Genomic DNA, 24,310 nt, shown 5'->3' on the forward strand with positions numbered 1-24,310 from the left:
ATAATTTCAGTTAATATTTAAAGTGTAAGTTTAACATTAGCATTTGCCAAAATTAATTAAAACTTTATTAACATTGTTGATTTTTTTTATTAACTGTCTTAAATTATTTTGTATTTATTTTTGGGACCAAATTAATTTATTTTTTTCTTACATATTATTTATGTATTTGGTGTGTTCAGAAGACGATTTTATTTATAAATAAATAAACCAAAGTCAACATCAATTTGTTTTTAATTTCATATATAACCTTGTTTTTTTAACTTACTTACAACACATCTTTAATTTGGGTATTTATAATTGTATAACTTATATACTGTTGCAGATAAGTTGCAAAGAACTTTACAAAAGTTTACTAGAAAGTAGTAAATTCTTGAATTAAAACCAATAATTCATTAACATCATATTAATTTATTCTACTGCCTTTTTGTTTTTAGGTATTTTGTTTCTTTTCTTCCTTTTTGGATTTTTTGAAGGTGGTTTATCTTCATCCTTATCTTCATAGCTAATTGTAACATAGGCACCAGGTTTCCTTTTAAGAGATTTAACCTTTTTAGGTCCTTCAACATCTGAGGCTTCAGAATCACTATTTTGTTCAGTTGCTTTTAAAGTCTCTTCTTCACTCTCCTTTCCCTCAACTTCTGGTTCTTTTTTAATTAAATGGCTTTGCCTATTCAGTGTAATGCAAGTGACTCTACATGAAGCATTGATGTGGAAAATTTCTTCCAATTTCTCATCTGACACAGACCAAACTTTTAATTCCCCCGCGCTGGATGCAGAGTACAATTTATCATTCTCATAATGCAAACACTTTACTCTCTGTTTGTGTAGGTGGTAAGTTTGAGCTTGTGTATTGGACATAGTTAATGAGACCAGATTTCCGTTCTCTAATCCAACAAATAACTTGTCATCAGTCAGCCATTGGACAGTACTTGGTTTTGAATTACATGTCAAACGCTTTTCCAATCCTGCTTTACTTATGGTCCATACATCAACATTCTGTAGTGAAATAAGTGAGAACCTATCACCACCTGGTGAAAATTTAATTTCTGTTGGCAAGACAATACCTTTGCTTCCCAGATTTATTGTAAAAGCGGGGCGACCCTTGACAAGATTCCAAGTTCTTAAGGTTTTGTCTCCTCCGATGCTCAGAGCAAGTTTGTCTGATGGATGAATTGCAATATGGGTAACTGGTTGACCTGGGAAATAACAAATTCTTTATAAGATTTTCCACACTAAAATATTGTGGAGTAGAGAGAGTAGTTAGAGTAAAAACAACAGTTTCTAAAACTTATTATAATATAGTTTGTGTAGTAGCAATTATGATACTTTGCTATTGAACATAATAATTAAGAGTAAATCGACATACCTCCGTGAGCTTTTTTCCATAGCTTTTCCATTTGCCAATTGCCAGTCCTTGTGACAATAATGGAGCCATCATCACTACCAGTAAGTAGGTGAGTGCCACCATGGGTAAAAGCCACTGTGTTTATGGTGCCATCGTGGTTCATTAAAATGGTGTGTTCGATTCTAGTCTTGAGATCTAAGACTATAACCTTATCATCAGTGCCACCTGAGGCTAAGAATTTACCAGCAACCGATATGCAGCGAACAGACGCAGTATGTGAATGGGTTGCGAATGTTTGTTTTAATTTATTAATCTAGAAAAAATAAAAAATTAACTAAAATTCCTTGAAGTTATAATATGAAATCTATGAAATTTAATTTTAAAATATACACTTACTCCATCTTCAGTATACAGCGAGTACCCAAGCAAATACCCCTCGTAAGTGCCTACTACTAGCTCATCCATAATAATTTTACTTTATCGAATAAAAATAACACTTTTACAAAAAGGAAATTAATGAAAATCGAATCACAAGTCACAACTTAAAACATAACCTCAAATAAAAGCAGATGTCGTGAAACTGACATTGACATTTACCTGACAGTTCCCGAATCCCGAGGATGGCCAATGGGCAATGGTGGCTGTTTTTCGTATTGTTGTATTTCAATTTTCAGAATTCAGTGTAATAATTCTCTAAAAAAAACATAAAAATTAGTAAGAATTAGGTCATTGAGGTGGCTAAAGCGCTTATTACACTTATCCTAGCTAGGATCCTAAAAAATTTAGTCAAGTGGAATAACATTTAGAAAGCTAGGATCCTAGCTAGGTTAGAATCCTAGCTAGGATAAGTGGAATAAGCGCTTTAAGTTTAATTTTTCCAGCTTTGTGGTTTCTGTTTTTCATTTTCAGTTCTATTCAGAAAGTCGGTAAAATTCTGTTAAAAATGCTATCTATCTGTTGGCAAAAATGTTAATGCATGATACCTAAACAAGAAGATGAAGAAGACAAAACATATTCGATGTACCTACCTACCCTTATTTTTATCCGTTTTTTATTATTTTGAAAATATAATGTATGTATTATGTGCACGTAATGAGTACGAAACAATAAGTTTTATATATTTATAGGATAAATTTATTGTTAAATTAGATTAGATTAGTATTAAAATCATGAGTGAAGTTAATATTCAAAGTGTCCGATCTATAAAACCTATAAATGGTGATACTGTACATAAAATATGTTCTGGTCAGGTATTGTCAATTTTTTAATACAATACTGAGTTTATTAATGATTAACATTTATTATTGAATACAGAAAATTTGTTTAGTAAGGTATATTATTGTCTTTGCAATATACAACTTGCTAGAAGGACAATAATTTACTTAAATTTCTGTTGCTTCTAGGTTGTCCTCAGCTTAGCCGTGGCAGTTAAGGAATTGGTTGAAAACTCTTTAGATGCTGGTGCCACGAATGTGGAAGTCAGGTTAAAGGATTATGGCAAAGAGCTCATTGAAGTTTCTGATAATGGCTATGGTGTAGCTGAAGATAATTTTGCTGCTTTGAGTGAGTATAATTCAAATAAAGTGGTGTGAACTTTTTTCATAATTAATAAATTGTTGACTCCACTTGTGCTAATCCATGTGCCTGTAACTGTTTGTCAAATGCCTTTTCTAATGGATAAGCATGGGACCCAACGTAGATACAGGGCCCCCGTAAGGGTTATTGGTGCCTGTGTGCAAGAGATTTTGGTATTTGAATTTTTTTCTTTATGGTAGGTAGGCAAAATAACATAAAATTGAGTATAATATAGTATCGTTCTCAACTATTATTTTAACACAATTTATTATTTCTTTTAAAACAAACATTTTGGGCCCTTAGTTTTGGTGCCTCTAAAGGGTTAACAGTCCACCTGCAGGCTGGGGTAGGCAGGCAGCCTGGCAGTCATTGACCGTCAATACTAAATCTACAAAATTGTCAGGGGAACTGTGAGTCTGTGATATTTTTCGATTAACTGCCAGGTGGCAGCCTGCCGGCGAACTGTTAATGTGTGGGGCCCTTAAAGGAAAAAAGGAAGGAAGGCGCCTGTGTGCATTGCACAAATTGCACATATGGTAGTGGGGGCCTGAGTAGATACATGGCCTTAAGCCTTCTTAAGATTCTAAGCAGCCTTTAGATGATTATGATTTATTTTTATCCCCTCTTTTCAGCATTGAAGTATCACACATCAAAATTATGTGACTACTCCGATTTGCTTGGTGTTTCCAGCTTTGGCTTCAGAGGGGAAGCTTTGAGCTCACTTTGCGCTTTGGCTGATCTCTCAATAACAACAAGACACAAAGATAGTAGCTATGGTAAGCTATAGTTTAAGCCCTTGGTCCCCAACCTTTTTTTCATACGGGCCAGAAACATGTCTTGGTCGTGGTGTCACGGGCTGCAACAAAAATTTTTTAGGATTAAAGAATAATGTTCTTCCAAATTAATGATTTAAAAGTGGAAAAAAATCACGTCTTTCACGACGACTTTACATTATTTTGCATGTGGGCGTTCATTTCAAAATGGTTTAACATCACGCGGGCAAGTCTGTGAGTTAGGGATAGCTGGTTTAAGCTATAACAATAAAATAACTCGGTAATAATTACTAATTACATCAATCCTAGTATTGTTATAAATGGATATGTGTGTCTGTTTGTTACCTCTTCAATATCAATATGTAGTTCATACCTCAATATTTTAGCAACAAAAATTGTATATGACCACAAGGGCAATATCACCAGTAAAACTCCATGTTCAAGACAAGTTGGCACAACGGTTACCTTGACAAATCTCTTCAGTACATTGCCAGTGAGACAAAAAGAGTTCCACAAGAACTATAAAAGGGAATTCACAAGAATGACAAGCTTACTTTACGCTTATTGCTTAATATCTACTGGAGTAAAGTAAGTATATATTATAATAGTAAGTAGGTATAGTAAGCAGTACAACACTTGTTTAAATTTCTTTTCTTTCACCTTAATATAATATTTTGTTTATGAATTTCAAACTTTTAGATTCTGTTTTAGTAGGTTAGACATAGGTTACATTGCATAGGCCTCAAGGGACCTCCATATTATGTCTCTTTTTCAACCAACACTGACACCATTGCTCATACTTCCCTCATCTTTTAAACTGCCTGCTCTTCTCTCTATGTCTTTTTCTTAAATATTAAACATGCTACTGGTATTTTTCAGAATAACATGCAATAACCAGACAAGTTCAAATGTGAGAACATTAGTTGTGGCAACTCAAGGATCCTCTTTATATAAAGATAATATTGCTTGTGTATTTGGAATTAAACAAATGCAGTCTTTACTTGAAATCAAAACAGAGTATGTTGCAAATATAAAAGAAAATATCTTAAAAGGATTATCAAATACTGTCCAAGATAGAGAAGCTAGTGAAACAATAGATGATGTTGAAATTGATTTATCAGAGGATTCAAATGACGCTGCAAGCAACGAAATTCCAAATTCACAAGAAACTGTATGCTCTCAAAAATCACAAGGATACATCAATAAGCCTAATCCTGTAGAATTAGTTGGATTCATTTCGTCATGTGCACACGGCAGCGGCCGATCTACTACAGACAGACAATATTTTTACGTTAACTCCAGACCATGTGAACCAACGAAAGTTATAAAACTAATTAATGAAGTCTACAAACAATACAACCCACATCAATACCCATTTGTATTTCTGAACATTGTCATTGATAGAACTTCAGTCGATGTCAATGTTACACCAGATAAGAGACAAGTATTTTTAACACAAGAGAAAGGGGTTATGAATGTTGTCAAAGCATCCCTACTGAAACTTTTTGAGAATATTCCAAGAACGATAAAATTAGAATCTATAGAAGCAAATGTAAGTTCTATAGAACCAGAGCTCAGTCAACCGAGAATTTTCAACTCTTTTCTGAACAAATTTAGTCGCAAAAATAATGAAACTGCTAAGAGTACTAGTGATAATACTGATTTGAAAAGAAAGTCCAGCACACTTATAAACTATGGGGTTGTGAAAAAGAGTTATAAGATAAGCAAAGAAGAATTAGAGTGTAATGAAGAAAACGATACCATAATTGCAAATGAGGATAGTGAGCCTTGTGAGAAAAGTGAAGAAAATACAAAAATCATCAATGCAGAAACTAGAGGCGATAGTAATGATGATATAACGATATGTGAAACTAAATTAACAAAAAACAAATATGATACAGACACAATAATGTATTTAGAATATTCAGATAAATTGCCTAATACACAAATCAGAAACATTTCAGATATTGTTATAGAATCACATCAAGTAGTTTGTAAAACTAAAAGTTCGTCAGAGAAACCACGCAAGCCAAATTTAGCCAAAATAAAGACTGACAAAGAAGAGTTAGGTAAACCTATTAACAGGAAAACGGTTGAACTTAAAACCTCTCTTGAGCATGTCGAGGCTTTATTTAAAATGAATTTGAAACATAATCAAGAGAAAGCTAGACCAGATAGAATAAAATTTAAAAGTACAATAAATCCTGTTTTCAATAAAAAATGTGAGGAAGAACTAAGCAGAGAGATCAGTAAGGAGTCCTTTAAGAAAATGGAAGTAATAGGTCAATTTAATTTAGGATTTATAATCACGCGTTTGGAAGACGACTTATTTATTATTGATCAACATGCAACAGATGAAATATATAATTTTGAAACTCTACAAAAAACGACAGAGCTTACAAGCCAAAAATTAGTTGTGTAAGTAATAGGCATACAGGATGTAACAAAACAAAGTGATATTACTTTAGGGCAGTCTTTCCCAAAGTGGGCGATAACGCCTTCTTGTGGGCGCTGAAGGTCTAAAAGGGGCGGTGTAGGTCACAGAAAAAATTGGGGTGTTGTGTAGATGCTTGGGGGGTAATTTATTTAATCTAGATGCATATTAAATTGAAAAAATGAGTGCGCTAAAACATATATTTTTCTCAAAGCGGGCAGAAAATAAGTTTGGGAACCACTGCTTTAGGGTGTGTATGTGTCCTTAAGAGTTCACTGTAAAAGTGGTAGCGCTGAAAGAGTTACTTATGGCTTCTATGATTCTATGAAAAGTGTCCCAACATCTTAAATTTACCCATACAAAAATGAAGAAAAAAGATTGCTCTTTCACCGCAGCTTCCACATTGCATTATGTACCACCTATGCAATTGACAGACCAACGTTATTTGGTCGAATATGTCAATTCAATGTTAATTGTGATCTGTCAGCTGGGTTTGACGTAACGCAACCAAACTACTTAGATCCCCGATTTGCATAGGAATCAACTTCTCTGATAGTACATACATAAGAAACACAAGCGGCCCAAAAAACAAGTATTACCACTTAACACTTAGCTTTGCTACATGATACACCCGTAGTTACTAAGCCTTTAACTCTGTAAAAGTCAATTAGTTAGATAATTAAAATTGATTTATCTTTTGTAGGCCCCAGAAATTAGAGCTTACTGGTGTTAATGAACAGATATTAATGGATAACGTGGAAGTGTTTAGAAAGAATGGATTCACATTTGAAATAGACAAAGATGCATTACCAACGAAGAGAGTAAAATTGTTGACCATACCCATGTCGAAAAACTGGGTGTTCGGAAAGGAAGATATCGAAGAGCTCCTATTTATGTTGAGGGTCAGTAATCTATTATTATTTTTATAGTTTTTAAAACTAATTTTAAAAAAGTACATAAATAACAACACACCTCTATCATACCTGGTGACCTAATGTGAAGGCAGCCTTAAGTTGAAACTTGAAGTATACTTGCCTTTCAGGAAAACTATCATGAGCACTGCCGACCGAGTCGAGTGCGAGCGATGTTTGCATCCAGAGCATGCAGAAAGTCGGTGATGATTGGTACGGCGCTGGGAAAGTCCGACATGAGGAAACTGGTAGATCACATGTCAGAAATTGAACAACCATGGGTAAATTTAACATTACTTTTATATTTTCAATACGTCACATCCACGCGTGATAATTGCAAGTATGACTAACGAGTCATTATAGCATACCGCAAGAACATTGTGTACAATTTCGAGATATTATAATGTGGTCCTTGTGTTACTCCAGACATCAAACTGCTATTCTAATTTTGCTTGAAGAAGTAACAAACATAAAGAATGACAAACTTTGGCCTTCATAATAATGTGGTAAAGAGATAAGCTGCTAAGTAAATATATTTTTTTCAGAACTGTCCACACGGTCGGCCTACAATACGACATCTCGTAAATATAGCAATGGTCCATACAAGGGAAGATTAACTCTAAAATCATAAATCATGTTGTATACTTATAGTATTTATTTATCATTTTATACACTAATAGTTTTGAATATATTGAATCCAGTATGTGCCGTAGTAACGATAACGCCTGGAAGCTGTTTGTGCCAGTGCAACTCTTTTATGTCATTTTGTCCTTGATGTATAAATAATAGCTGGGGTGGAAGATTCTAAAAAGAAATAAAAGATGTTAATATAATATTTTTTTCTGCTAATAGAATCATTGACTTAATATTATATTGAATGTTAATTTATAGTATTCACAGTTTTTTGGAAGACAAAATATGTAAACACAAATCTTCTATAGTAAAAACGCCAAGTTAAAGTTTAATACCTTCAAATCTTCATCAATTCTTTCATTGTCGTCTCTTTCTACCGCCAAATCCCACAAAGCCACCTGGTTGTCCTCCCCAGCGGACGCGAGGACACTGGGTTCAATCCAGTTCCACTCCACAGATGTTATTGGTGCCGTGTGGTGCTTGAAAGTACCCACAGGTGGACTCCTCGAGAACTGTCTTAAGTCCCAAACGTGAAGGAAGCCGTCGTCGCCACCTTGAAAGTATTTATTTCATAGTAATAATATGTTCCAACTAGATAGCGCTTCTATGCCGGATCTACGCTTTAAAAAGGGGGAGCAGAATCCCAATTTGCCGCCCTCCAAGCAAAAATGTGCGTTTTCAATTGGTACTTAAATAAAATGCTATGATTTTTATAAAATTGTATATTAATATACTCCGCGTCGGCCGCCCGCAACGCTTTCTTACAACTAGTAACATACATTCACTTAGGTATTCTAACCTAAGTAAGTGGGTACTCTAAACTCTTCCACGGGTACTTATGTCGTTTGTGTACAGGGTTATCTGTTGGGTTATTATTTTTATTTAAGTATAGTAAATAAAGAACAAGCCACATTTCTGAAAGTATGTATGGGTCCCAAGACTGTTATGATGAAATTATTTAGGTAATAATTTTTATGGTCACATAGGCTTTAACCGCAGAACGAGTTCTACGGAACTTTGTTGAATTGAAGTGGCGGTGGTGAGAAGTCACGCCGAGGTCCCTGGCGACAAGGGGGCCTACAAGTCTTTTAACAACAGATAGAATTCTGCGAAACAAAGTTGACGGGGTAGCGCGTTCGGCCACCGGTGGCGCACGCGGCGGTGAAGAAAGCGGCAAATGATTGGGAGGTGGCCTCCGGCCGCCCCCCAATCTTTGCCGCCCGGGGCAAGTGCAAACTCAAAGTATCTCTGTGTTAAGGCTCTGTGATTGGTTGGCTGTCAAAACTTGGACCAATCATAGAGCCGAACCGCGTCCTGAGATCGAGATGCATCTTGAGTAGTGACTATTTATTGCGGCCCTAACTGACGTTATCCACCGCTATATTGCGGCCGCTGCATGACGGCGCCGATTTTGGAGGAAACCAGAGCTTTAGAGTCAGGGGTCGTACCACGTAACCGTTTTGAGACTCAAACAATCGTACGAGAATGCCGCGTCCTACTCTAATTAACTGGAAATTACGTTACTGTTAGAGCAGGACGCGGTATTCTCATCCGATTGTTTGAGTCTCAAAACGGCTCGTTGTAGGCCTACTTGAGACAGACAGACAATAAGACATCGAAGTCTTAGGAATACCTTTTTAATTTTGGGTACGGAATCCTAAACTTGATACATAACATGCATGTTTATATTCTATTGCCTAGTTACGATTTTGCCGAATTGAGTCGGTCCCATAGTAAAAGTTTTTCGTAATCATGGATGATTCCAACCCCTTTTGGCCTTTAAGTTATTTTGCCCTTGCGGTAACAATTATAAATTCGTCATTAGCGCAGACAAACGACCCACTACTGGGCATCCAGGCAGATATAATGCCCCCATACCCCCAAATGAAGTTGCAGCTGTTTTGGTGGACCAAGAATGCGAGCGACGAGATATCGTGTTACGCACTCGAGACGAACGCCTACAACGTATTTGTGAAACGCATCGGTCCTACGATGCTTTATAATATCCTTTGATTTACTGCCACGCAGAAGACGGGTACGACTTTGGATTGCTGGTTAACCCTATAACAAGAGCACCTAACTTTAGCAAAAAAAAAACCAGCTCAACCATTTTACGATTACCTACTCCAAATAAGAAGTAACCGCTTTGATCACTTGCAAAGATTTCGCGGGTTGTTCAACCAGTTTATTATCGATATGTATGCGAAAATTGAAGCAGAACGGTTTGTACACAGACGCACTAATCAAAGACGTTTGCCTGCTGAAGGTTACACGAGATGCAATGGAACAAGACAGTGATACTGAAAATTTAGGGCGTTTAATAATGCTCCCATCAACTTTTACGGGTGGGCCGCGGCATATGCGTGAACGTACGCAGGACGCGTTCTGCTAAGTTTACCACGAATTCGAAGTGGGATGAAATCACCCAGGAACCTTTCATCGTCATGATGTCTATTACATCATGACGATGAAAAGTTCCTGGGTGATTTCCATTTGAAGCTGAAATTGATGTTAAGACTGCTTACTAAAGAAAAGGTCTTTGGTTCAGCTCTATGCTATATATTGTATAGTGTTGAATGGCAGAAGCGTGGTCTACCTCATGCACATATTTTGCTTTGGATTGAAGACAAAATTCGTCCTAATGACGTCGATAAATTGATAAGTGCTGAATTTTCGAATCGTAATAAAGATCCAATATTGCACGGTATTATAAAGGCACGTATGATTCATGGTCCGTGCGGAGCCTTAAATCGAAACTCTCCCTGTATAAAGGATGGCAGCTGCTTAGAGATATCTTAAAGTCCGGTAAGATGAATTATATCCGTCTTGGTCAGTTAATGTAGAGCATACATTAACTAACCAAGACGCATATAATTCATATTACCGCAGACGGTCACCCGATCAAGGTGGGTTTTCGGTTACAATAAAATTACATGGCCACGACATTGTTGTGGACAATAGATGGGTCGTGCCTTATACCTGTGTTAAGTAAAGTCTTTGAAGCTCACATAAATGTCGAAATGTGCAATAGTATACAGTCGATAAAATATATCTAATATATAAAATTCTCGTGTCACAGTTTTCGTTGCCATACTCCTCCGAAACGGTTAGACCGATTCTCATGAAATTTTGTGAGCATATTGAGTAGGTCTGAGAATCGGCCAACATGTATTTTTCATACCTAAAATTATTTATATGGCAAAACAACGTTTGCCGGGACAGCTAGTAATATGTAAATATGTGAATAAAGGCAGTGCCAGCCACCTTTGCTTTAAGACAAAATGAACATGACGAAGTCACAAGGTTTCAGTCGGGTCGAGCTTTCCTATTCACGAAAGATTTCCACCGGTGATACATATTTAGAATCTAGATGTACACATTGAGGGTAGACAGTGAATATATTTTAACCCCGACAATGTTACAGAGCAGATAGAAAATCCAAGACAATGTCGATACGACGATTTCGCGAGAACTCTGCTGTACCAGGAAGTTCCATCTTATTACATCGACAACAAGCAGCAAAGTGTTTTTAACCGGAGAAGGCGTGGAAGAGTTTTAGATGGTTTTCCTAATATATTATATAAAGAACACGTCATAGGAACAGTTTACACGGTGAATCCAAATAATATATAATGCTTCTACATGCGACTACTTTTGCATACAATTCGCGGACCTACTTCGTTAACTGAGCTTCGGACGGTTCAACAGAATCAACAGTAATGCTGTTGATTCAGTCGAAGAACTCATTGCATCCGTTTATGGTGATCAAAGGCAAGTAACAAATCACGAAAACTCCTTGTTTTGTGAAAGATAAATTTGACTCCGCGAAATGACCAAGCTGCAAAAATTAATTTGTATATGCTTGCCAATGCTGAAAGTGAATTATTAGTGGAATAAACTTCAATCTACCGAGTAAGGGAGCAAGATGGCGCGGCCAATTATCCAGTTGAATTTCTAGACTCTCTGAGTGCTCCCGGACTTCCGTCCCATAAAATTTATTTAAAAAATAACGTTCCTATTATTCTCGTACGAAAATTATATAACGGAACTAGGCATAAAGTTACGTCTCTTCAACGAAATATAATGGAAGCGGAGATTTTGACGGGATGTGGTGTCGGCGAAACAGTCATAGTTTTTATACCCCGAATTCCGCTGATTCCAAATAATTACCCCTTTCATTTAAAACGTGTACAGTTCCCAGTGAGTTTGTGTTACGCAATGACAATTAATAAAGCCCAAGGACAGACGCTGCGTATCGCGGGTGTAGATCTCAGTGTCAGCTCTATACAGTGTGTAACAAAAATAAGTGATAATACTTTAGGGTGTGTGCGTGTATGGGGAAACTCGTGACGCTCGGACCCTTGCCCATACAAAAGTGAAAAAAAATGTTGGTCTTTCAGCGCTGCTACTTTCACAGTGAACTCTATACAAGGAACACGTACACACCCTAAAGTATTATCACTTATTTTTGTTACACCCTGTATAGCTTTCTCCCATGTAAGTCATTCAACCAAATTATTCGTCCATGTTCCAAACCTACGTCAAACGTCGTCTATAAAGAACATTATGTATAATTAAGTGTTAAGATCTAATCTTTTATTTAATAACTGTACTGTAAACTTTAAACTAAACTATAAGAAACTGAAATATAATTTGTAGATAAAGGCGATCTTTCAGCTAAGAGCTGTTTCTTCCAGACAATTTTAATCATAACTTTAATACTTAAAACATTTTTTTACTTTTATTAATTAAATTTGTTAAGAAGCTAAGCTGAATAATAAGACTGTTAATGTATTGAGAAAATTAAATTTTTGTTGCTGTTTTTCTATAAGTACTTATGTATAAGCAATTTTTAGAACTGAAAAATATATTTTTTAACCCCCTTATCTTTTATGTTAAAATGTATAGTTTTATCATTATGTTATTTTGTTATATTCCTCAAAAATAAAAAATATACGATTTACTCCAGTTACATTTTTTTTGAGATTCTGGGAACTATGGATTCATTACGTAAAATCAAAGGCCTCCCGTGAATTAAGTATCTAAAATAACTTTAAACACAACAACTATATTAGGAGGGTAAAAAAATAACAGACAGAATAACAAATACCGCCCGGAGAATTTCGCAGGCATCAGCTAGAACTGATTATATTATATTATAAGTATGGAACTTTTTATATTTTCATCATTTTCTCATGATTTTCTCACCAGTACTATCAAAACTATTCGAGAAGATTTTCTTATACAGACTAAAACTAATGCTAGATGAAGAAGGCATAATTCCAAATCATCAGTTTGGATTCCGGGAGCAACACAGCACTGTGGAGCAAGTACACCGTGTTGTTAATAAAATAAGACAATGCTTAGAATGAAAAGAGTACCGTGCTGAAGTCTTCTTAGACATCCAGCAAGCGTTTGACCGAGTCTGGCACCCGGGACTTTTATATAAGCTGAAAAAATTATTACCCAACTTATGAGTTGGGTAATGGTACTTAAATCCAACCTACAAAACAGAAAATCTGAAGTAAAAGTTGGTGAAGAAGTGTCACAATTATATGACATAGAGGCCTCTATACCTCAAGGAATGGTGCTCGGCCCAACCCCTGTACTTGATCAACACAGCTGATTTACCATGTGGTCCAGATATATTGAAACAGGAGGCAAATGCTGAAATGCCCCTACAAAAAAATCCTAACAGTCAAAACATTTGATCATGACGACGTTGATAGCAGATTACAAGATTGAAAAAAAAAAAAAATTTTATTGTTTACAAAAATAAGTTCACAATTGTTGAATTTATATAGACTGCAAACAATTTCAATCTCTCTAGATGGAAGAAAATGGCGCAGCCTTTGATTATTATTAATTATTATAGAAGGAGTGTGCGGGCTGGTACATGGACTATTGGTAGTCAGTAGATCAATCAGACAGATCATTATTAAAAGTGTTTACAAGGATGACATGCGTTTGATGCGACGAGTATACAAGATTACATATTAGGAGAAAAAATTGGGGCTTACCGCTTGCTATGAATGGTTCTTTACTATTCCAAGAAATAACATTGATGTCTTTCTCATGTGCATTTTCAGCTGTTAACATGCATGCCTTGTGCGGCGCGGCTCGCGTATCCCATATTCTTATTGTTCTATCTACTGAGCATGTTGCCAAAACATTTCTGAAAGGATATATTTTTTGTGTCAAAAATCAATAATATTATGTTAATGAAAACAATGTCAATAAAACTTTGAGATCTTCAAGTTCAAAGTATTTTCTATATCAAATTTCAGCAAAAGAGTTTCAGTGGTTTGGGCATGAAGAGGTAACAGATTCACAGACAGTCATATGGATTGTCATTTCTATCCACAATAATAATGTAATCCTTGGCTTACACACAATTTTATCAATTCACCTTTCATTGGGTGACCACTGTATATCCTCAATGGAGGCTGTGTGTCCGACTAGTGGCCTTTGGTCCACTGTCCAGGTCCCTGCTTCATTTGGTTTCCAGATATGGATGTCTCTTCTGCAATCTCCACTTGCTAGTACCTAAGATCAAAAACAAATTAGTCTACTAGAATCAAAAACCGCAATGTCCAATAGAATCATTATTGGACATTGCGGTTTTTGATTCTAGTAGACTCATTAATGTAAAAAGAATGCCTTAAAAGCTGATTTCAATGGTGGCTGGTTATACTGAAACACTGCAAAATATTTATTGCATTTTTACATCAATTGTAACCATGAAAGTATTAAAACTAGATGATTTAAGACTTAATAAATATCAGAAATATTATAAAAAACTGTAAACTGTAACAATGATAAAAAGCTATCCTTCACAATGGTCTACTCTTCATTAAATTCTATAGGTCAAAAATTGTTTGAAGGACATACTATTATTATAGTATTTAAATAATATTTTAACTTACTCCTGGCTCTGTAGGACACCAGTCAAGACCAAATCCCTCTTGCTGATGGCCAGTGAAGGAATAAAGTGGTTTGGCTGGATTGTTCACAGAATCTAAATTATATCTTTCAAGTAATGCGGGCTCATCCACAGCTTGCAGCTGTTGAGTAATATTCCAAACTTCCACTCTACCTAGCTCCGACCAACTTGCTGCTAGTACAGAATTTTTAAAATTAGTTGCCTGAAAATATTCAATTTAGTTAAAACCCATCAATACTGTATGTACATTGTAATTGTTGTTCCTCAAATACTGTATCATGTACATTGTAATTGTTGTTCATCAAAATATGATAAATAGAAAGTTTGATAATAGATTTAACTTTACATAAGTACATTAAAGTTTTATTATTTCTGTTAATTTATAATTGTGTGAGAATCAAACACAATTTTTGCTGTAACTCAATTCATTGAACAAATTAAGGCCCTTTACTCCAATAAATAATGGACAACAAGATACATCAATAACTGGTAAAGGTTACAAACAAACAGTTTAATAAATAAACATACCCTTATCCTATTCACACATCCCTGGTGTTTTATAAATGCAAATGTCATCTGTGGCTTTTTCTCCTCGTCTTCCTCTTCATCATCATCATCTTCATCAGAGGAATCATCATCCTCAAGAGCTTTGTATGTTGAGTGGAGGTTTGACATTTTAACTATTAATATACTGAAACATGAATGATTCAAAATTAAAAACATATTATAACACTGCTTGAGAGTTAGTATTCATAAGTGCCAACTAATAACAATCTTAACAGAGTAATGTTTTAATTAAGAATGCTACCACAGAATAATACATACTTATTCAAGTGTGGACTTGAAGCCTGCGTGCCGGCAACAATGTAAGATGTCAATGGAAATTCTTTCCTGTCGTTGCCGAGGTTGTCCATCACAATGTCGAAGCTCAAACACGGCGCTCCCGTCTGCGCCTGGTGTAACATAACGTAAGCGGACTGGTCGCATACCAGGTGCTCGTCTTCCTTCAGAGGCTGATCGGGAAGGTATATCCTTGGGCGGTCATCGTCTTCCTCGGACTCTTCACGTTCCTCCATATCTTCGTTCTCACTCTCGGAGGACCCGGATGCCATACTTTCAATGTGCATTTCGGACATAATTAGAACTTAAAATAGGCTTTTCTATCTCTTAAAAATTGAAAAAAACACGTGCACCGAGCACTTTTACAACAAATGACTGCCAACTGTCAAGTGTCATCCATGTGTCATCTGTCAAAATATTATTTGATTCTTAATATGGCACTTCGGTTATTCAACCATGACCAGTGTTGAGTATTTTATTATGGCGGGAAAACAATTATAATTATTATACAGAGTGTAACAAAAATAAGTGATAATACTTTAGGGTGTGTACGTGTTCCTTGTAGAGAGTTCACTGTGAAAGTAGCAGCGCTGAAAGACCAAAAATTTTTTTCACTTTTGTATGGGGAAACTCGTGACGCTCGGGCCCTTGCCCATACAAAAGTGAATTTGTTTTTTCGTCTTTCAGAGCTGCTACTTTTACAGTGAGCTCTCTACAAGGAACACGTACCCACCCTAAAGTATTATCACTTATTTTTGTTACACACTGTATAATACAGTCTGTCAAGAAAGTGAAGAAATTCAATCCCTTTCAAATCAATCTAAGAAAAAAGAGATGACTCTACGATGTTGCCACTTTTTAATTTCTTCACTTTCTTGACAGACTATTATTACAAAAATATCCTAGTCACTATCCTCCATAATGCAAATGCACGTTAAAGGTTCGTGCACACTTTGTCAGCGCGTGCCGGGGCGTGCCGGGGCGGGTTGGGGCGCAGCGCAGCGAAAAATGCGCTATAGCACACTATTGCCACAATAGACATAACGACCAGTAGTTCGACTGCAAAGAGACGGACAGGTTTCAATATCTGTCAAATTCGTCGGGTTTCACTAGGATTATGAACGGAATGTGCCTCGCGCTGGCTGATATAATTTATTTTTAAATATTTAAAATAAAGATTTCAAAATTGGATTCTGACAATTTTAATCACATGTGCCAAAACACAAACAACAATACGACCAAAGAGGAACACGTCCATCGAATATGTCATATTTTTAAATTCGTAGGTAACAAGTTAACAACCCTAGCGACGATTTTCGTCATAATACGTCAAATTTAAAAATTTCAACATCAGTTCTAAGTCGGCATACTCTATCATTCTGTCTACTCTGCTATTGCCGGGTCGGGTCGCATCGCACTGACGGATTTTAACGCTCACTGTGCCGGGGCGGGTCGGCGCGCAACGCATTGACGGATTTTGAGCCGAGGCTTGCCGGGCCGCATCGCATCATATCCGCGCGCCGTTTGCTATAGCACACTGTTGCTGGGGCCCAGCGGGTCTTGCCGGGGCGCAGCGGGTCTTGCCAGGGCACAGCGGGTCTTGTCGAGCCGTGTCGTATTAACGGAAATTCGCCGAGCAAAAATCCGGGGTCCGGCACAGTGTGCGATACGCGCATCCGCTTCCATACAAATTGTATGGAGGCGGATTTTTGCGATGCGCCCCGGCATGGCACGCTGAGCCTCGGCACGGCCCGTCTCAGTGTGCTCACTCCTTAACCCCTCAGGCTTTCACGGACTAAACATAACTAAATTGCCGATGCTGAATGCGAATGCAGTGGACGCACCCCATCGGCATTTCGTACATTACAGTCTGTCAAAAAAGTCATGAAATTAAAAAGTGGCAACATCGTAGTGTCTTCCCTTTTTTTCTTAAGCCGGCGCCAGACATGGGCTTCAAAGTTTGAGCAAACTCCGAAGCCCATGTCTGGCGCCGGCTTTAGATTGATTCTTTATAATGCGGGTGCCAGACATGTGATCAAATACGCAAATCCGCCAAGTGTAGCACTGACATTTGCCTATTTGTGCAAAGTTATTGTTGGCATTTTCCTATTTGTGCAAAGTTTGCTCAAACTTTGAAGCCCATGTCTGGCATCGGCAAGAGATGACACTATGATCCCCGCGTTCCAGATGACGTTAGAAACGCTCACGCTCAAGACCGTAGTTTTTCCCGTTCCACTAGCATGTGAGCGTCAGCGATACAAACCCAAGTGGAACGGATTATGGACCGTTTTGAGCGTTTTGAGAAAAGTTTAAAAAAAGAACTATAATTTTTTTTAATACATAGGTACAATGAACCGAACTTGGATATTATGATCCTTTTCTTCAAGTCGTAAATAAAAGTAATTTTATTGTTTATAGTTACATTTATTTTACAAATAAAATACATAATATTATATTTGTTTCGTTTTTAGTATTACATTTTTTTACTTAAGTAATCATATTTTAATATAGTTAAACTTTTATTATATTTGAGTTTTCACATTGAATCATATTTTAATAACAAAACCACATACTTTGAATATTGACTATAATTGTCACAATATACATATAAACGTTAGGTAACAATACCGCATAATGCTTAGTCAAGTACGAATAAATCAACAGGTATAGGAGAGATGAAAATTAGTATTAATTATTATATTATTTTATAATAAATCATTTGACCTTTCATTTAAAACAATTTATTTTCCAATCAAAATATTTCATTAAATGTTATTTAATTTATTTAAGTAATATAAATATTATTTGTAATGAAATAATATAAAGTTTTTTTGTCTCTACTCTCTCCTGAAAACTTTCCGAACATGGCTTTCGCGATATAGTTACGTTAAAATTAAAAAAAAAAACTAGAACGCCCACTTTGACCCATCTTCGTCGAGGGTCGTTTTGAGCGAAAATGATGACGTCATGAGTGACGTCATAGCCGCGATCAAAACGACCCCGGTCGCCAAAGGGAACGGCAGAAGGGGACGTTTTGAGCGTTTTGGTCAAAATTAACGTCATCTGGAACGCAGCCGATGTTGCCACTTTTTAATTTCATGACTTTTTTTGACAGACTGACGACCCTCCGGGTCCGATCCTGTGGACGCGCAGCTTAAATGGTCTAAAGACTAAAGCAGTGTAATACATAAACTTATAATATACTGTATGGTGTAATATAATTTATCAATAGTATACCTCCATGATATGACAATTGACACCCCTCTTTTTGTCGGGGGTTAAAAATAACAAGAGAAGGAAATGGAGTAAATAAAAAATCTGGGGGTTTTTGGAAGAATGTGAAAGAGTGATGTTGTGTTTTTATATTATTTTCTATTTTTTCCTTAATTGTGTTATCTGGGTTTTTAATGTGTAATATTGGTAGGATATTAACCATTAAATATTCGTTATCGTGCACAAGTGTAGGAAAGTGATGTAATAACCAGAAACGTGCTCTTTTGTGTTCCTTCCAAAACTCCATCAAAAGTTTCAGTAAAGCGTCCTACCACTTTACTGAATCGACCGACTTGACTTCTTGACTGTATTGACTTTATACTTAGCTTTGACTAGACTTTAGACCTGACTGACCTGACGATAATATAGAAAAAATTGTAAAAAGAATATTGTTTTCCAATTTCCCGCCATAATATTATGCTCGACCGATACTGGCCATGGTTATAGCCGAAGTGCCATTATATGAAAAAAAAAAATCTGTCAAAGTCAACTGTCAAATAAATTTACGAAAAATCGATTTATTTATTTCGATTTATTTGTGAATTGTGCCGTAAGGAGCCATTAATAAAAAAGAAGAAATTTGCATTTAGTTCCAAACATCTCTTAGCTTAATTTTTTTTTATAATTTATCATTTCGTGCAGTCTGGATATTATGTTTTAAATCGAAAATATTATCGCGAAAACTCGGCAGTAGAAGTAGATTAATAGTAATGTTATTAGCAGAAACTGTACTGTTTTTTTTAACATTGATCAATAGTGGTGCTATATTATTCCTGCTAGTTTATTATATTATTACTTTATCTGACCTGGAATGTGATTATTTGAATGCGCAAGAATGCTGCGATAAACTAAACTACTGGGTTTTGCCGAAGTACATCGCGCATACTTTCATAACCATCTTGCTGCTGCTTCACGGCCAACTCGGTTTATTTTTGTTCAACCTTCCCATGTTCATTTGGCTGACGTACGAGTACTTCACTGTACCGCAAGGCAATCTGGGCGTCTACGATCCTGTCGAAATACTCAACAGAGGACAACTCAGAAAGCATTCTAGGGATGTTATGATCTACATTGGATTCTACTTGATATTTTTCTTCGTGTCTCTGTACTGCATCATCCTAGCCCTGCTAAAGGGAGACCCGATCAACAGGAGTTACGATATAGTAACAGAGCTCTAACAAAATGGCTACGTCAGAAAAATCCCCGAGCGCTATGCTTTCCCAGTCGGAGGGGGGATCGATAGAAGATGAGGAAAAAGACCCTCAGGAAGAGCTACCAAGTTGTATAAAACTACAACTCAATGATCATATTAAGGCTTATATTAAAAGGAACACCTTACTAAGAGATCATGTAGAGTCTATAGATTGTAATCAAAATATAGTAGATAAAGTAATTTTAAACTATATTATAGCTAAGCAGATATTAAGTAACTTGGATTGGCAAGACAAGATGCTCTGTAACAATGTCTGCACCACTTGGCACTCTGCTGTTCAAAGCTTGATCAAAGAGAACACCCGCCCGGAAGATTTCGTTATTGACTTTCATCCCCGCTCCTTGAGTTGCAAGACTCATTTTAGGAAGTCGGGCAACTTTAACAAGGAGCCTTTGGTGGTTATCAATTTTGCCAACATCTCGGCTTACACCATGACACATCAGTGTAAGAACATTGAGCCCAGAACCTGTCAACCAAGCTGCAAGAGAGCTCATAGCTGTATGTATTGTTATGTTTATGCAAGCATTTATTTTAGCATATGCGTGACATACCAACATTATATTATGCCAATTATGATTTTTGCATGCTTGTATTTATTTTTAAAAACTAGATGTACAATTTTATATTTAATTTTGTTGCAGTTTTAGATGTAATTTACAAGTACACAAGTGCTCCAAAGGACTGCATGATCACAATAAAATCGGATTATTTGAGCTACATGCCTCTGCCGCAGTCAGTAACCTCTCGTCATACAATCACCCACCTTAAATCAGCTCCGTTCATTGGAGGGTTGTACATACCCAGTATACCAGATGTTGAATTCCACAGAATAAATATAAAATCTTACAATAATATGAAGGAGGATTTCTTTGATGTTGTTGAGAGGCTGTCAACGACACGAATTTTTAAGGGCATTGTCGTCTTTGTGACAGATAAATACTTGCTACACACTGTAGAAGATATTATACTACTCAACCATTTTAAGAAAGTGTAAGTATATTTTCTTGTTGTATTTCTTTTGGTAACCCTGAATTGTGTCTGTAATTTATTGTCAGGTTATTGTTTACAGCTGTTTATAATTTATATATATTTTTATGTAAGTTTTTGAAACCGTAATATCATCTTAAAAGGACCCCAAACACAATGTTTTTTTATTTGCATGTAATTAAAATCTTTGGAAGTGAAGTAATATTTAATAATAACTATATTTTCAGACAACCAGATATTCCTTATGCATTGGGGGGTTGTATTGTAGACGACACAATCTTTGACCATAATGACATACAGGGTGTTGTGGATTCTATCAACGAAAACAAACATTATATAAGTGAAAACTTGATATCCATTGCTGCATTCACTGTACCAAAAGATAAAGGAAATGCTGAAAGCAACTTTGACATGTTTTCATTAATTTTGGACTCATCAGAATGGTCAAAAGCTAAAATTGAACATTCAATATCTGAGGTAAATTTATAATATTATAAAATAATATTCATCAATACAATAATAGTATTCCATAAATTGACAGTAAAAATCTGTCTAGATTGCAATGAGAATATTTGTATTTTCAGTTTTCTAAACAAGTGCCACGCTTTGAGCACAGTGCTGCACTCAAGCTATCCTGCGTTGGACGGGACCAGAAGCACAAGTTCGAGCAGGACTGTTTTAGATCTGCTTTCCCAGATACACCGATAGTAGGATGCTATGGGAATGGTGAAATCGGTGCTAATAATCCTATCAAGCCAGAACTACCATGTACGAGCCCATCTTTGGCTAAGAAGAAGCGTGAGGCTGGTCCGCAGTTTGGTATCATGTACTCCTACTCTACTGTATTTATGTACATGGGCTGGGGAAGAATTATTTCTCCCATGGGCCCCGTCACGAAGTGATCAGTAATTTACTACATAAATGCATATTACTGTGTTGTATTTAAGTAAGATATAGGTCACGCCAATATTAAGAACGGTTGATGATACTGTGAGGCAATTCTGCCAATATCGTGTCATCGTCTTGTTGCGATCTACCAATAGCGATTCATCTGATCACTGATCTACCAATAGCAGGTATACACGCGCGCGCACCCGCCCCGCTTGCTCCTCGTTACACCAAAGAGATCTAGAAATTAAACACTAAACTTTCCTTTTAACTATCGCCGATTGATCTTAAAGTTGTATGTGACCTATACTATTAAATGTTTTGTGTAAATATAAAAATACGTGTAGCACTCGGGAACTGCCTCGGTAAAGCTATTGCATAGCATTTTTTATCAACTTATAAATTATAATTCGCATACGCACGCAAACAATTAAGAACGTACAGTCTGGCGACGCGTGGGGTGTTAGGTTTTTTTTCGTTACAGAATTTCTTGATTCGGTCGCCGCGCTCGAAGCTCAAAGCTATGCAATATCTTAATTATTTATGGTCATCAGTAATCACCCCTAAAACCCCCCCGGATCATATTGACGTCCCTACTAAGTATATTATCTTGTACTTTTATCTATATAAGAAAACGAATTTTTGCCATTTGATTGCAATACAATATTTTTACAACTAAAAATTATTAATTTTTTATTCTTAATAATACTTCGCATACGCACGCAAACAATTAAGAACGTACAGTCTGGCGACGCGTGGGGTGTGTTAGGTTTTTTTCGTTACAGAATTTCTTGATTCGGTCGCCGCGCTCGAAGCTCAAAGCTATGCAATATCTTAATTATTTATGGTCTTCAGTAATCACTCGTAAAACCCCCCCGGATCATGTTGACGTCCCTACTAAGTATATTATCTTGTACTTTTATCTATATAAGAAAACTAATTTTTGTTTTGCACTTACTTTGCAAGAGTTATAAGCGCAAGTATCAAAACTATTTGTAACTAAAATGACGTGCTTATCATTTCGACATTTGCACTGAATACTGAAGAGTCATTGTAACACTTACGATTAATATTAAATAAACTGAGACTATTAGAACCTAAGTCCTAAATACAAGGTGTAACAAAACTAAGGGTGGGTTGCACCAAAGGCGTAGTTATAGTTAAGGTTAAGGTTATCGTCAAATATGGCGTCCATTATGGACTTACATTTCATTTGACAGTTCATTTGACATTTTGTTATGGTTAAAGTTATAGTTAAAGTTAGTTGGTGCAACCCACCCTAAGTGGTAATACTTTAGGTTGTGTATGGGTTAATTCCGACCGTCACGCGACGCCTAGGTAGATGCATATCTAAATTTGTATGATTTTGATAGATTTGCAAGACGTATTTGAAATAACTGTCAAATCCATCGCGCGTCGCGTTGCGGTCTGCAGTAACCGTGTCTCTTTTATAGACTTCACTCTGAAAGTAGCAGCGCTGAAAGAGCAACATTTTTGTGATTTGTATGGGCAAGCGCCCCCGCGTCAATTGTCAATGCAAAGGTGGAAAAAATACTCTTTCGGCGCTGCTACTTTCAAAGAGAACTCTTGAATATATCGAACCCATACACAACCTGAAGAATTAAACTCTGGTTTTCCCTCAAAACCCTAAAGAATATTATCACTTACTTTTGTATCATTCTGTATATCCTTTGAATATAATATTTTGTGATCCTATTTATAATATTATTTGTGTTTTTTTTTATTGTGCCTATTTTATAGCAAAGATTCTTTGTAGATAGACTACTAAGGACAAGCTGTATAATGTACCTACATACCGCTTGCCACTTTTATTTCAGCAACAACACTTAAAATTAATGCTCAAGTTAGTACCTATCACGTGTCGTTACCTCTTACGTTTTTCATATGAATGAAAGAGATGACATGACATTTTAACAAGCTGGTAATAGTAACAGACGTTGGTGAAATTGGGCCTAACTGCTACACTCAGAGGCGAACATTAATTATTTAACTGTAATTAAATGTGCGGCCGTAAGTTTGTAACATTGTAAAAAGAAAATTAAAATATTTATTTCTAAATAGGTAGAACGTCTACATGAGGCTTACCCTACCACTGTCTGTTATTTTAATTCAACATTTGCTGCTCAGTTTCAATATGTACAGTTCGACAAGGCTATAATATATGAACGTGGCGAGAAAAGGAACTAAACGCTTCTATCATACAAAAACGTCATTTTTGACAGTTCTCATTTACCAGCAGCGATCCCATCAATGTCACCCGCGTTCATATAAAGCCTTGTCGAGCTGTAGCTGTGGATTTGACAAACTACTAAATGAACCACATTCTGGAAATTAGCATTTCCATTATCCATCCTAAGCAACGGATACAAAAACATCTTAATTAATATTATATGTTTTAATGTGAATTAGGTATATCATGTCTGTTTGTATAAAATAGAATTTAGTAGATCTAATATACCTATGTAGTATGTGCT

The 24,310-nt window shown here is 36.2% G+C and overlaps 5 protein-coding genes across 6 annotated transcripts; 3 read left to right on the forward strand and 2 right to left on the reverse strand.

The window, feature by feature from the left end:
- Positions 1–309: 309 nt before the first annotated feature.
- LOC121739286 (p21-activated protein kinase-interacting protein 1-like) lies at positions 310–1,895 on the reverse strand. Of its 2 annotated transcripts, none has more exons than XM_042131665.1 (3): positions 1,739–1,895; positions 1,367–1,655; positions 310–1,196 (listed from the first exon to the last, which is right to left on the reverse strand). In XM_042131665.1, exons 1-3 carry the CDS (start codon positions 1,808–1,810, stop codon positions 409–411), a joined length of 1,149 nt encoding a protein of 382 aa, XP_041987599.1. In that variant the 5' UTR covers positions 1,811–1,895; the 3' UTR covers positions 310–408. The 2 variants fall into 2 exon arrangements, with proteins under 2 accessions (XP_041987599.1, XP_041987598.1); XM_042131664.1 differs by having other exon boundaries at positions 1,367–1,658; positions 1,742–1,894.
- Positions 1,896–2,425: 530 nt separating this feature from the next.
- LOC121739284 (mismatch repair endonuclease PMS2) lies at positions 2,426–7,875 on the forward strand. Its single transcript, XM_042131662.1, has 8 exons — positions 2,426–2,595; positions 2,749–2,908; positions 3,553–3,696; positions 4,080–4,281; positions 4,573–6,111; positions 6,831–7,029; positions 7,170–7,319; positions 7,584–7,875. The coding sequence occupies exons 1-8, from the start codon at positions 2,515–2,517 to the stop codon at positions 7,653–7,655; spliced, it is 2,547 nt and encodes an 848-aa protein (XP_041987596.1). The 5' UTR covers positions 2,426–2,514; the 3' UTR covers positions 7,656–7,875.
- Positions 7,676–15,830, reverse strand: LOC121739285 (glutamate-rich WD repeat-containing protein 1). Its single transcript, XM_042131663.1, has 7 exons — positions 15,440–15,830; positions 15,143–15,305; positions 14,598–14,816; positions 14,081–14,217; positions 13,692–13,846; positions 8,007–8,224; positions 7,676–7,842 (listed from the first exon to the last, which is right to left on the reverse strand). The coding sequence occupies exons 1-7, from the start codon at positions 15,748–15,750 to the stop codon at positions 7,705–7,707; spliced, it is 1,341 nt and encodes a 446-aa protein (XP_041987597.1). The 5' UTR covers positions 15,751–15,830; the 3' UTR covers positions 7,676–7,704.
- A 3,517-nt stretch (positions 15,831–19,347) lies between these two features.
- Positions 19,348–19,905, forward strand: LOC121739173 (protein cornichon homolog 4). Its single transcript, XM_042131521.1, has one exon. It carries the CDS (start codon positions 19,438–19,440, stop codon positions 19,903–19,905), a length of 468 nt encoding a protein of 155 aa, XP_041987455.1. The 5' UTR covers positions 19,348–19,437.
- A 4-nt stretch (positions 19,906–19,909) lies between these two features.
- Positions 19,910–21,921, forward strand: LOC121739172. The gene is made up of 4 exons (XM_042131520.1): positions 19,910–20,438; positions 20,582–20,930; positions 21,155–21,404; positions 21,512–21,921. The coding sequence occupies exons 1-4, from the start codon at positions 19,910–19,912 to the stop codon at positions 21,827–21,829; spliced, it is 1,446 nt and encodes a 481-aa protein (XP_041987454.1). The 3' UTR covers positions 21,830–21,921.
- The last annotated feature ends 2,389 nt before the right edge of the window (positions 21,922–24,310 follow it).

This window comes from Aricia agestis, chromosome Z (assembly GCF_905147365.1).
Source record: "Aricia agestis chromosome Z, ilAriAges1.1, whole genome shotgun sequence".
Taxonomy (NCBI): Eukaryota; Metazoa; Arthropoda; class Insecta; order Lepidoptera; family Lycaenidae; genus Aricia; species Aricia agestis.